This window comes from Limulus polyphemus, unplaced genomic scaffold (assembly GCF_000517525.1).
Source record: "Limulus polyphemus unplaced genomic scaffold, Limulus_polyphemus-2.1.2 Scaffold2458, whole genome shotgun sequence".
Taxonomy (NCBI): domain Eukaryota; kingdom Metazoa; phylum Arthropoda; class Merostomata; order Xiphosura; family Limulidae; genus Limulus; species Limulus polyphemus.
Window position 1 is genome coordinate 97,274 of NW_013668068.1, and position 14,833 is coordinate 112,106.

The 14,833-nt window shown below is 29.8% G+C and overlaps 1 protein-coding gene across 1 annotated transcript in view; it reads right to left on the bottom strand.

Annotated features, from left to right (window-relative positions):
• Nucleotides 1–566: 566 nt before the first annotated feature.
• LOC106467007 (phosphatidylinositol-glycan biosynthesis class W protein-like) overlaps nucleotides 567–14,833 on the bottom strand; it is a 76,805-nt gene continuing 62,538 nt past the window's right edge. Inside the window, exons 6-8 of the mRNA XM_013927316.2 lie at nucleotides 7,404–7,627; nucleotides 2,221–2,362; nucleotides 567–1,111 (exon numbers count right to left, since the gene is read on the bottom strand). Coding sequence (XP_013782770.1) covers nucleotides 782–1,111; nucleotides 2,221–2,362; nucleotides 7,404–7,627 — 696 coding nt within the window. The 3' untranslated portion in view covers nucleotides 567–781. The remainder of the gene's footprint in view (nucleotides 1,112–2,220; nucleotides 2,363–7,403; nucleotides 7,628–14,833) is intronic.

Here is a 14,833-nt window from a genome sequence, read left to right on the forward strand (position 1 = left end):
TTTACCTCAATGCATAGCATCTACCATAAAACATAAAGGAGGCAGTGTGATGGTTTGGGTGTGTTTTTCTGCTGAGGTGACAGGAGATATTTGCAAAATATATGGAATAATGGACCAGCACAAGTACCATCAGATACTGATCCGTCATGGTATACCTAGTGGTTTGCATAATATTGGTAAAGGATTGTACTACCAAGACGATAATGACCCCAAACACTCACCCAACTTATGCAGAAATTACTTAGCTAAGAAAGAAACTACTGGAGTAATTCAACTGAGTCCTGATCTCAACCCAATTGGGTAGATCTGGGATTTGATAGATCAAAAACTTGAGAAATCAAAAGTTACTTCCAAAGAAACTTTATGGGAATGTATTAGAGACATTTGGAGTAAAATCCCAAAGAACACTTTGATTAAATGTGTTGCAACAATGCCTGAAAGACTGTCTGCAGTTATTGAAGCAAAAGGGGGACAAACAAAATATTAACTGTTTGCTGAACTCAAGCACTTCCACTGAGTTTCTATTGTACTAAATATGAAGATTAATAAAATTTTGATGTTTCACCTGTGATTTACCTTCCATTATACTTTAAAAGTAGCCTGAAATCTAATTTTTGACTTTGTCCTAACACTTTTGGAAAGTACTGTATGTATCTTTATTGTATCAACAGAAAATCCAAGTATGTAGTAAAAAAACGTTCTTTTATGTATTATTAAAAAAACAACACCATAACTACATTATTAAAAATAATGAAAACATAACCTGCATATTTACCAAAATTTATATTGCACTGAATACTTGTATAAAGCACTTACTCCTAAACATAAAAAATGAACTGTAGCAAACTAGGATTATCACAGCAATTAATGAAGAAGTGTACAATGTCTGAACACATATGTTGACAGCACCAGTTGCAACATTAGCAACTAAGAAAAACAATAAAGCATTTTGACTGATAGCCTCCACCACTATGATTCTGTATTGTTCTTTCTCTTTGTCTTTGGAGATTAGAATCGTTCTTGGTCCCAACATCAACTTTTGTGTTCTTAATAAACTGGTCAAAATTATTTCAGCTAACTGAACTGCCAAAATAATGAGGTTAAAGGCAACCTGAAATGTATATTTTTTCATTACATACAGTTTTATATTATTTGTAATTCTGATCAAACTGGCACTGAAATGCTAAATGTAAAAGTTGTTAAGTTTGTATTATTTTTAGTTAAACAGGAAAATAACAACAATTATTACAAATGTTAGTTTTTAATACAAAATAAAACATATACAATAACATTCAAACTGAAACAGTGAACATTTATGTAAGACATTAAATTATAAAATTATATGTACTTTTCAATGTAAAAGTAAATAAGTCCAAGTATAAAATAACGTGAAATATATGATGATCTTGACAGAAGTCACCATATCACTGCTAAAACAAAATATTATATGAATGATTAATGTAGTCCTTCTAACATGAGTACATGTATGTAAATTGTGATCAAAATATTTCAACAGTTTCAAATCAATAATGCAAACAACAAGTAGTTTTTAACTTGAAGAGATAACCTTTAATGCACAAGATTATCTTGTCACCATAAAAATTTAAAAGTACAATATGGCTGCCTTTTCTCTTGGTCAAGTCAATTTAGTATAGGTTAAAATTAACAATGTACAGGCCAAATAAAATTGTTAAACTTCAAAATATGAAAAGTTTATGTATAAAATCATGTTCCACCTAAAATATTTAAGTTGTTATCAAATATACAAACCACCATTGAGTGAAGTTCTTCATGTGCAAATAACCTTGACAGAAATTTCAAGTATAAACTGAAAATTACATGTATCTCCAAGTAATTACCTAAATGAGATGCCTTCAGACTCTACAAAGTAACTGAAACTGAAAAAAACAAACTTTACCTATTCTCAAATGTCAGATAAAGAATGTTTAAATAAATGGATTTGAAAAACATGTAAAATAAACTGCTACAAAAGATTAAGCATGTCATCAACTGAATTGCATCTTGTTTGTCTGGTGCTTATATGTATTTTCTATTAGTTACCTTATGTATTCAGTACCACTACCTTAATTTTTGTCCTATATACTTTTTAAAAATCACCTGTCCATATTTCACAGCTCTTTTCAAATAAAATTTTACATTTTCAACAAATTAGACATTCTCCCAAAAATTAAAAGGCAACAGAAGACAAAACAGTCTTACCATCCACAAAACGTATGAAAGATTTGCAGTTCTTCTTGAACAAGGCTCTATATTTTCAACAGAAAAGTGCATAAAGATCCAAAACATCCCTCCAGCAAGTAACAGATAACCAAGGAAAATAAGCCACTCTTTTAATGTATCTCTGAAAAATAAATGTGCATATGCCAAGAACATACTGTATAAGAAAATTGATACTGTAAAATCTTGTGTGAGTCTATAAATAGCAGTTTCAAATAAAATTCACAGTTATAATACAACAGAGAAAAATTCTGAAAAAAAAAACACACCAATAACTCTTTTTTGAATGTATGAATTTCTTGACAGAAACTTACTAGGAAAAATTACTAATAAACTGTAAAAACTTACACTTCATGCATTACAAGTTTCCTAGCTAACACTTATAGTATTATGTAAAAATACAACTGCTTAATAAGGCTATAAATGAAAATGCTTCTATTGTTTTTGCACAATTACATCTTGCTACAATATATGTACCAGAGCTTGAAATTAAGTTTTGTGATTGAAAGAGAATCTCTCTCAATCACCTTTATCCATATTTGAGAAATTTTAAGAAAGAAAAGCATTTTAACCAGTAAATCAAAGCAAATAAATATAATACAATTTAATAATAATATTCAATTCACAATGTAAAATTCAATTGTACTAAGGAGTTAATAGGGTGCAGTCTTGCTGATAATTCTATAATTTGACTGACTATTTAAAATCCACTGCAGTTTGTTCAGTCAATTCTTGAACAAATTAATATTTAAACTGATTAGAAAGAACTATTATGAAATTATCTATCATGAATAAATTCATATTCTTCTCAATTTTTTGATATCCATTTTTTACTTCAAGATACCTATAACTTTATTGAGTAAGCCTCAAACAAGCTCACTGAATGGCTGATGCATGTGTGAAACATATCACTTATCACTAGAGCTAGGAAATTAATCAATAACCTACGAGCATTGATTACATCAATTAGCATTAAGCCAATTAATGTCATGAAAATAATCAACTAATTGAAATTAGTTTTTTCAATTATTCCAAATATCCAAGTAATTGAAATACTGCCATTATGATTTATCAGTATTAGTTTTTGATTAATTCAAGGCTCTTCAGCTTAATCAGTTAGTGCCATAACTCATACAAATAATCAACTAATCAAAATTAATGTTTCTAATTATTACTGTTTTTTATTATTCCAAGTACTCAACATATAAAAAATGCTGTCACATAATAGTCATAGTGATACATGTTGTTAATGTTTACTTTGTTTGGACTAAATAATACTGTGCCTTTAAATTAATATACCGCTTACTCATTACAAGCTACAAATGTAACTAGTGTTATTTATGGTAAGGTTGCTTTAATGAAAAAAGCTATGGTAAGTTAGTATTAATTCTTTTTTATTCAATAAAAAAATGTTGATTGCTGAATAACATGCTCATTTGTTTGTTGAAATTTACTAGACATGGACTAATAACTGTCTAAAAATATGTAACACCAATAAGCCATTTACATAAACAAGACTCCTGCTTAATTATGGCTAACTCTAGCTTAATAGAATACTGAAAAGGGAAAAACAAACGTCTGACATTCAGCTTACACACTGCCTAGTAAAGTAAACTGTAAGTTGTTGGATTTATTAATTTCTCAGCATTCTTGTGTGTTTCTACAGTTTCTTAAATCCAGTCTTAACCATCAAATGTAAACATATTAATCATTTCAATATGTTTCTAAACTTCCATCCATATCAACTACTTCTCACTTAAAAGCTGTTTTTTATACTTATAAAGTTATTAATTATTAAAAAAATTTTCGCATTGATGATGGAATTAGAAAAAGTTTTGAAACATCTGTAATTAAATATTTTTTTATCTTACTATGGTTTTAATATTATTCATCACTTCAGGGAATGTTTGTAGGAGGATGTTCCAAATCTCCTGGTGAATACTGTTCTTAAGCTCATTCAAATTCCAAGCATAAATTCTGTCTTTTAGTTAACCCCATAAAAAAAGAAGTCTGGAGATGATAAATCAGGTGAATATGGAGGCCACTCCACATCCTCATAAAAAGCTCATTCAAATTCCAAGCATAAATTCTGTCTTTTAGATAACCCCATAAAAAAGAAGTCTGGAGATGATAAATCAGGTGAATATGGAGGCCACTCCACATCCTCATAAAGGAAAATCAGTCACTGTTAACCAGGTTAACTATCATCAAATAATTGAGGAATTTAAACTTCCTGAACTATACAAATAGTCTTAACAAATAAATTGAGGTATTCACATGAGAATACAGTGGATCTAGCAGGATGGGGCAACTACTCATACTGACTGATTTCTCTTTATGAGGATGTGGAATATTCTCCATATTCACCTGATTTGTCACCTCCAGACTTCTTTTTATGGGGTTATCTAAAAGACAGAATTTATGCTAACCCAAGCCTCAGACTATTAATGAGATCAAGGAGAGTATTTGCCAGGAGATTCAGACATCCCCTGAACTGATGAAGAATATGGCAGTCCAAATGCAGCCTGTTATTAGCAAACGTGGAGCCTATATTGAACATGTGGTGTGAGAAGGGATTATGGGACATAAAGTTTCACCATTAGTCTTTAAATAAATGCATTCATTATTTAGTAATTACAACATTTTGTATTTTTTGGGGCCACATTAAAATGTGTATATTTGTGGGACATCCTATACATTATCTTTCACATACTGTGACAGGAATATTTATTTTTAAATAAAAATCAGTTTATTTAGTTTCAATAGAGTAGTCTTGTGAAAATTTGTAGGAAGAATCCGATGGAATGGTATTAATGATATTTATAGTTTATTACAGTTTTCTTACTAAACTGGATATGCGAGACATTTTCATGTACAACAGTTTAAGATTAAAAAATGTAGCTTAATTCTAAATTGTTGTATCTCAAGATATCTATCATATTAAAGGTCTTTAAAAAACCCAAAAGAAGCTGCAAGTTAGAAGATTAATCTCATGTGAGAATAAATAATTACTTGAATGAGTAATCAATTAGCAAATTTCACTAATTCCCCAGCTTTATATGTTCAGGATGTCATGACTATTCCATAGTTTAGAATGAATATTTAGTGAACCATTTTAAGGAAATAATTTCGATAATATTTTTATTTAAAGGCATTATTATTCAGTTCTCTCCATTTAGCTCAACTACATTTTTTATTTACATTTATTTAGAGTTATAGTTTTTACAAACAGTCAACACTACAAAAACACATTCTACTTCAGTTTTGTAACTACAATTCAACACTTTTACTGACTATTGGTAGCAACTACTGAAAATAAGTTGTAGTATATGATATCTGCTGTAAATGTTTTTCAGGAGAAAAAGGTAAATTCTAAAAAGAAACACGAAAATCTAGTTATATTGGCAGAATTGTGTGTTCCAAGACTTGGAATAAAATAACACAGTCACTTGATCACCACAATAACTAGGGATTTGAGGATCTTATATGTAAAAGGACAAGAGTAATAATTTGTTACTGGCTGATTGAAAAAGAAAAAACTACAAATGAAGATAAAAACAAACACAAAAGTATTGGTGAAAACAATGTTTAACTATGGTATTAAGAACCATGAAAATAGAAACTATGAAATAAGTCTCATTATAAGTAAAGAAAAATATGATGTATTTAATACAAATAAGTTGTACAGTGGTACTTTCAAATACATGATAAAAGTCTAATAATTGAGGTGATATTTTCCACCTCAAGTGATGGTCATAAAATACTCTCATACACAGGGCAATGTTTGTTAAAATACAACTACCTTATGAAACAGTAAACATCACCCTTGTCTGTGTTCTTCTAAAGAGAGTAACACCATAGACAAATTTCTCACTCAACTTAGGATATATGTGGTTCTAAATTAAAACCCTATCCAAATTTAAATACTGTAAGACAGTAAGGTAAGCGATATATGCATATCAAAGGCATACATTACACACAGGCCTTGATCCAAATTGTTATTTAGGTCAAAATAAAAATAGTTTGGCAGTGTGTGACCAACCCAGAAAACAATAATTAAAGTCAAAATCATATTGCCAAAAAAGTATAAACTTTTTTATTAACTGATTGCCCTAAAAATCAGTTTTATAAATTTCTTTCAACTTGTTCCTGATTAATATCACCAAAATGTTTACCATCTAGTCATTGTTTCTTTGAATAGCAGTGATAAAATAGAAAATAAGAAAAGGGCCTAAAGTTACACTAATTAATGTAAGTACTGATTAAAATGTTTCATCACTCAACAAGTATTATGTTGTTTCATAATGTGACAACAACTACTCATACAGAACTGATACAACTGCATGCACATATATGTTTTGTTTCCATTACTGATACGACTAATCTTCCAACATAAAAATCGTATTTTATGAAGATCATCTGGTTGGGCTATCAATCACGTTTTTCATGGGCACATGCTATCTACTGTATCAAATTTTTTACACTTAACTGTAAAATTCATAAATGGTTGAGCATACAAGTTTTTCCCTGTTGAAAGAAGTATATTTTTGGCTAAATAATGTTGAAAGTTCCAGACTCTTGATATTTCTAGAACCATTGTTTAATGTGTTGTTCAAATGGATGAAAACATTATGCACTAACATCTGAAAGAAACTATAGATAGTATTAAAGTAATAAAAAGGAGGTCTACCTACCCACCCAACTTTATTGTATAGGGATGGGTAAGGGCAAACAAACATTTTTAGTATGTAGCCTTACTTTACACTTGAAGAATCAATTATAACATATACAGGATATTTGAGTGATATGGAGTCCTCTTCTACATTTAATCTTTGCATACTTTGTTAAGAATAATACATTCTGACCACATTTATTACTTGAAGAGTAACAAAATCACAGAAACACCACTCATGTTATATTTGAAAATCAAAAAACACAAAAATATGAAACAAAAGTCATATTTCAGTAAAAGCACAGTGATATATGTATCATTTGACACTATCAAAGCACCAGAGTTCCTGAAATGGTCATTATACATAAGCCTTTTTACACAACCTCATTAAAGACTTAGTACTAAAAAGTAGAGAAATAACTACTATATAATGTTTTGATTAACAAGTATTGAGACAAAGTACTGGCATGTAACAAAAATGTTTAAGATATACCTTGGTTTAAAGAGCAGTTTACCAACTTGTACAGCAAACAGATATATGGCAGTATAACCAAACAGTGACCACAAACCCTCCTTATTTGCATGAAGGAAGCCTTTTCTTTCATCACTCAACAAGTATTCTGTCATTTTATAATGTGACAACAAGTACTGATACAGAACTGGTACAACTACATGCACATACACAGGGAGTGCATTTAGAGATATTGTACATATTACCTGAAAAAGAATCAACATTTGCAATTATGTTTCTATTATAAATGGTCTCCATAATATTTTATAATACTGTATGAAAAGCTACCAATGCTATAACTAATACATTTCTAAGTTTCTAAATTGTACTTTTCTTGAGCAGAAAGCAAATTAGTCTTAAATAAGGAAACAAAACCCATAACAAGCTGATAATTACCGTATTAATTGCATCCCAGCTACAAAGAAAGAGAATGAAGCTTCACATGACTTCAAGTGGATATCTTTAATGGATTAAAAATTTCAAATTGTCACAGTATGTGTTCTGGTGTTTAGCATCTGTTTCATATTACATGTACAACAATTGAAAACCAAAACACAAGTGGTCTGGCTAACTAGAAAGATGGCCAGACTTAAAAGTTATCTTTATCCTTTAATGAAAACATAAAAAAGTGGCCATATAAGACAATTTACACTGTAGTACATGACAGAACTAATGTCAAAGGTTTCATACACACACAAGAACATGTGTTCAAAACTTTGCACATATCCTCCGTAAGAAGGAGGACATTCACATGATATTTAAGTGTTAGTGCAATATGCATAGTATTATTAATGAATTCATGCCTAAGACTAAAAGTGCAATCATTCAGATCCATACTGATTATGTGTGCATATGTATGTATTTTTGTACATTCAAGAGAATTTACCAGTATTTTAAAATACCATCTTATTCCACATATTACTAAACATATTATTTTTCAAGTTTTAAAAATGGTGTTTTTTAGACTTGTAATATGTACAATGTATATTATAATGTATTTGCAATATAGAAAATTATAAAGTGCATGCAGTGGTGTAACTACAAAAGATGGGCCCCCTGCATAAAAACTAATTGGGTCTTCTACATTTATTCCCCTTGCCAGCAATTCTTAAGTTTATCAGGCCTCCCTTTTGGCTCAGACTGCAGGGGTATATTTACACCACTGAGTGTAATGATTGTTTGTACACTCCACATGATCAAGCAACCAAAATAACCATTTCTATTCTAAATTACATGTAATTAATTAAGAACATTTAGAATTCCTTGTTATTGATAACATAGTTTGTATTTTTCTTTATGTTACAGACCTGCATTATACATGAATGTTATATGTTTATGGTATTAGTCATCAGGGTTCTACTTAACATGAACTCCTGGATCCTTTATGCATGAGATGTGAATGAATACACACTGCAAAATGCCCATATGCAAGGCAACATAACATAATATTTTGGGACAACATTGGACTTATTGGTCCACCTTGGTTGTTCCATCCTCAAAATTAAATTAAAATGATAAAAAAAATAAGTAAACTCAGCCTTTTTCATTTATATACTTACAAAGCTTTTTCTTAAACTCACTTAAATTTACTGCCTCTACAATATCTGAAGGCAACCCATTCCAAAGGCCAACCACCCTGTTAGAAAAATAAAACAGTCTTAGCTGAAGATGATTCCTACCTTGCCAAAATTTATATATGTGTTCCCTAGCCCTACTATTCTCACTGTTAAGTGTCAAAAAAGATGATTCATCAGCACTATCAATTCCCTTTATAATCTTAACCCTACTGGCACGGATCACAGATCAAAAGTCATGTCAACACATTTCTTGACTCGCATAGTTAAATATAAAAAAGATGATACATCAACACTATCAATTCCCTTTACAATCTTAAACACCTCAATTAGATCCCACCTAACTCTTCTTTTTTCAAGAGAAAACAATTTGACAGATTTCAGCCCCTTGTCATATGGCAACCCCTCCATCCCAGGCACCATTCTATTAGCCCTTTCCAACAATTCAACATCCTTCCTAAGATAAGGAGCCTAAGACTGAACACAATATTTCAAGTGTGACCTAACCAGTTAGTTACCTGTACAATGAAAGTATAACCTCTTTAGACTTGTATTTAATATTTCTATAGATATAACCTAAAATCCTATTTGCCCTACCACTAGCAACACCACACTACTTGGATGGCTTTAGAGACTGATCGACTATTACACCAAGATCCCTTTCCTTCATAACACTATTAAAGTTATTCCCATCCAAATTATACTTATAATTCAAATTATGATAACCCAGATAAATTATGTTGCATTTATTATAATTAAAACCCATCTGCCATTTATTTGCCCAACTCACTAAATGATCTAAATCCTTTTGTAAATCAGCAGCATCCTCTTCAAAGCTAGCAACACCTAAGACCTTAATATCATCTGCAAATTTAAATAATTTTTTGACTATCCCTTCATCTATGTCATTGATGTAAATCAAAAAGAGCAAAGGTCCTAAGACTGAGCCGTGAGGTACCCCACTTGTGACATTCATCCAGTTTGACTGAACTCTATTTGTAACAAACCTTTCTTCCATCCAGCCACTCTTCTATCCAATTTGCTAACTTATCCTTCACTCCTATAGAGCTATTTTTTTTAAAAGCCTTTTATGTGGAACCATGTCAAATGCTTTCTGAAAATCCAGATACACCAAATCTACACCCTTACCCTCATCTACATGAACAGTAACCTTTTCATAGAATGATAAAAGATTTGTAAGGCAAGATTTTCCCTTAGTGAAACCATGTTGACAATCAATTAAAATTCTAATCTTTGTTAAATGACTTTGCAAAGCATCTTTTAAAATACTTTCCAATATTTTTCCCACAACTGATGTAAGGCTAATGGGTCTATAATTACTGGGACAATTTTTATCATGTCCATTGAAAAGAGGAGTTACATTAGCTAATTTCTAATCCTCTGGTACCTGCCCACTATTCAATAGTAGCAAGTGGCTCACATATCCAATCTTTAACTTCCTTCAAAACCCTTGGGGAAATATTATCTGGCCCAGAAGCCTATCATTTTTTAAACCTCTCAATTTTTTTCTTAACTAGCCCAGAATTAATGCAGTCATAATGTTTGATCTCATTTCCATTTATCAACTGATCAAGATGTACAATACTGCTCAAACCTTCATTAGCAAAAACCGAAGAAAAAGTAAAATTTGATAACCTAGCCATCTCATAATCATCAGATACTAGTCTTCCTTTATCATCCCTCAAGGGCCCTATCCCTATCCTAACATTTTGTTTTCCCTTGATGTATTTAAAGAAATCCGTATTGTTAATTTTTATATTTTCAGCCAACTTTTTCTCGTACATACTTTTTGATATCCTAATTTCCTGTTTCACCAACTTTCTTGATCTTCTAAGTCTCCTGTCATACCAGTCAATTTAAAGTTCTTAAACTCTTTGTGAGCCAACCTGGTTTTTTACTTATAGCTACCCTTTTCTTTCTATTAGCACAAGTAATTTGCTTCAAACTAAACAGCATACAGTTTGCACACAGCTGTCCACAATCAACTTCCAACAGGTTTCACCAATGACAATAAATGGCACAAAAATAAAGCCACATGATTAACCCTTTCACTCAGAAAGGTCAAAATGTGCATGCCACAACCTTTCACAGTTATATTCAAAATTTAATTAAACTACTTCATCATCAACGTATATGAATAAACTCAGCATCAGAATGTAGATAATAAATAAAAGTTTAGTATTATTTAAGTTCTTTATTTTATAAGAAAGTCCTCAATCTCCCCCTAGTAAGAGAACTATAATGTTTGTTATCTATGTCTTCCCTCTTCTCTAATCTTTTTATCACCCCTTCGAGAAGTACGAAATTTAATGAAAATTACTCATGTTTTCGTTGTTAGTCACAGAGAATTGTCTATTTTCCTTTGAGTTCAAACTTTATTTGTACAGGAAACACATAAATGAGCTTAGTTGAATTTCTAACGGCTGTTGTTGCACAGTTAGAATGCCAGAAAAATTGAGTTAGTTATGGAATATTGTTTCTTTAAATAGAAATTACTTAATGCAGTAGTACAATTTGTATGAAAAAGTAGGGTTAAGTTTCACCAACAGTTGAGAGTAAAAAAAAAAAAAGACCCAGGTAAATACTTTATTTCTTGTTTTTCATGTGTATTCTTTATTTATTATTATAAAAGTAACTCAAATGTAAAAATTAAAAACATTTTAGGTTAACTAAAGTAAAATAAATGATAATATTAACAATAATTTTTTATGATAACCGCTCATGAGTAGTGCATTATGTAATTCAATACTGTAATGTGAGCTGCACGTTTGCCATGTGATTTGCAATTTATATAGTGCAAATAATAGTTAGATGTGTTTCAAAGGGCAATAAAAAAATCAAATTTAAGTATAAATAGATGAATACTGTTACAAGCTTTAAGCTACTTAGAATAAACAATTGTGATTTTCTGTTCAATTTTCAGTCATTACAGAAAGAAAATAGGGGAATTTATAATAATTATTATTATTTTTTATGTTGTTTACGAGATTAGTCAAATCAAATGATCTCATATAGACTATAGAGTTAGGGTAAATAAAATAAATATAGTTATTCTGAAAAAAATAATTTGAGAGGTTTTAGGGGTTATGCAAATGATATTTGAATGTTTCCAGATAAAGAAGTATTTTTAATCTTACCATGAAAATTACTTTCACACATAAAGTGAAAACACATGCAGTGTAAATTGTAAATAAAGTTTTTAATTCACACCAAAGTGCTTTTTTTCTTTATCTTTGCAATCCATAAAATTCTAACTCTTGAAAAAAAAAAGTTGAGAGTCCAAAAACCTTCACTGTGGGACCCTAATGAGAACCCTGATCACACATTTGTCTTTAATTATTTACATGTAGTTGACAAACATACTTGAAATAAATTTTTTTGAAAACTGCATTTAACCTTTTTTAATTAATTACAGAGTTGCTTAAATACTGTAATGATGTACATGCATGTTCTTAGCTTAGGGGATGCTACTGGAAGTCAAATGTGGATAATGAATCTGAAACGAAAGTGATGTTGCAAAAAGAAAAAGGCATGGTCAAAAATAGTTTAGCTTTGAAAACCTTCACTGAGAAATGTTACTCTACTCTTTTTATACCTAATATGTAAAGGAAAGCAAAAAAGCTTTAATTCTCATGAAAAAGGCTCAAAGCAGACATAAAAGATTTATATCTTCATTGATAGCTCATACTTAGGTGTCCTTCAGGAGGTTTTACTTTTGTCTAAATAAATCATGATTTGTTAAAAAAAAATTATCTCTTTGGAAGTTGGGGATAAGTTGGCTAGTTTAATCGAAAAAGCTTTAGCTTATTTTGTAACCTGGGTAAATAACTGGCAGATGTTTTTTAATTATAATATATGCAAGGTAGTGCATGCATGTGGACTCTCATAATTGAAATAATAATAATAATTTTGATGGGAATAACCTAAACAATGCTATGTATAATAGTGGATAATTTGATTTCAAAATATTTTTGACTTGATTTTTCAACTCATAACTGTTTTCATCCCATAAATGGAAGACTGACATATAATGATAGTTTGGCACATCAAAACTCACTTTTTGAGGGGTATACATGACATTTAAAAACAATTTTTTATACTTTGAGTTTCTTTATAAAAATAATGTTAGTTACTGGCAATATCACAAGCCCTGTAGAATAAGATATTTATCAAATTAACCTTATATTTGATAGGTATAACACCATCAACATAAGTATATGAACTTGTATATCTTTGATTATGATACTTTCTTTTTCTAAATGATCTCCAGAGATATTAATATCTACACATAAAAAAGCAAAAGCCAAATTTGAATTATTTCTTCTTTTAACCGTAAAAATTTATACAAGGATGTTTATTCAGATATTCTAAGAAACACTTGCTTGTTCTTTAAATATAACAAAGGTACTATCAACATACCTATGATATCTAACAGGTTTAAACTCTCAGGACAGTTACTCAAACATTGTTTATCATGATAAAATAAAAACAAATCTGCTAGACTAAATGCCAATTTTGAGCCCATAGCAATACTGTTATTAAACTTAAAATGATATTTTTTATGCAAATTTAAAAGTTAAACAAAAATTTATTTACTTAGATTCTGTACAAATGTATCATCTTGAAAACTAAATCTAATGTTAAGTAAATTGTCTGTTGTCAAGGGATGATATTTTACAAGAAATCGATGTTAAAACTTGTTCATCAAGTCATAAGTATGCCAGTTGTTTAGATCTCTCAAAACTATTCTTAGCCGTATATTAATTTTTTTCAAATGTTTTATTAAAATAATTAAAAAACCTGTCATTTCATCATAATAGGTATCCAAATTTCAAACTAATGGCATAATAGGATAATTATATTTATAAACATTTAGTAAACCATATTAAAGCCATAAATATTAAAGTACGCAATTCTCTTTTAAGCAAACTAAAATTTTCTCTAAATATTTATTCTATTTCATTATTTAGACTTTAACTCTTGTTCCAATTATTAAAATTACAAACCAGTTATATAAACTGGTCATTTCATAAAATGTTAAGTTTATTATTACAATGATTAGACCTGTAAAGTACATACTGGTCGTTTTATAAAATATTGAGAAAATGTATGTATAATTCTAATATCTGATTAAAAATGTAATTGTACTGAGACAACACTTGTACAAATTAATTTCCCCTAAACCATATTACTGATCAATCATATGCAAACTAAGTCTTTGAAAAGGCACATATGGAATATCATGTATGTTCATGCATGAACCTCTGCCTATCTTACAAGAAATTGTTTTTATCCTTATCTTGTTCATCAACCAAGATCATGATCTTTCTCTGTTAGAAGTGCAAATCCAACATTTGGAAACTTCATTCATTTTCCTGTAAAAAAAAGTGTAAAATAATATAGGTGTTGATTACTTTCTTGTTTGTCTCAAAATCTCCAGTTCCACAATTTTTGATGTACCTGCTATCCCCCCCCCCAAAAAAAAACTTTCATTAGATCATGTTTATTTATTTCCATTTTAGGGTTCACCTAAATGATTTCATACAGAAGAATAATATGTGATGAAAGAAAAATGTATGTTGTATGGAAGATCATAAAAGATTTAAAACTACCTCTATGCTAATCATTTTTGATCATTCACCATTGAACATTATATATATATATATTATATAAGAAGTTTGTACATTTCCAAGGTGTTCAGATACATTTGGTTTCAAGACATTTTGCAACTGGTTATATGTCCATCAATCACCTAGTTAAACGGATCCTTATATACCGATTTTGGTTTAGTATATATATATATATATATATATATAT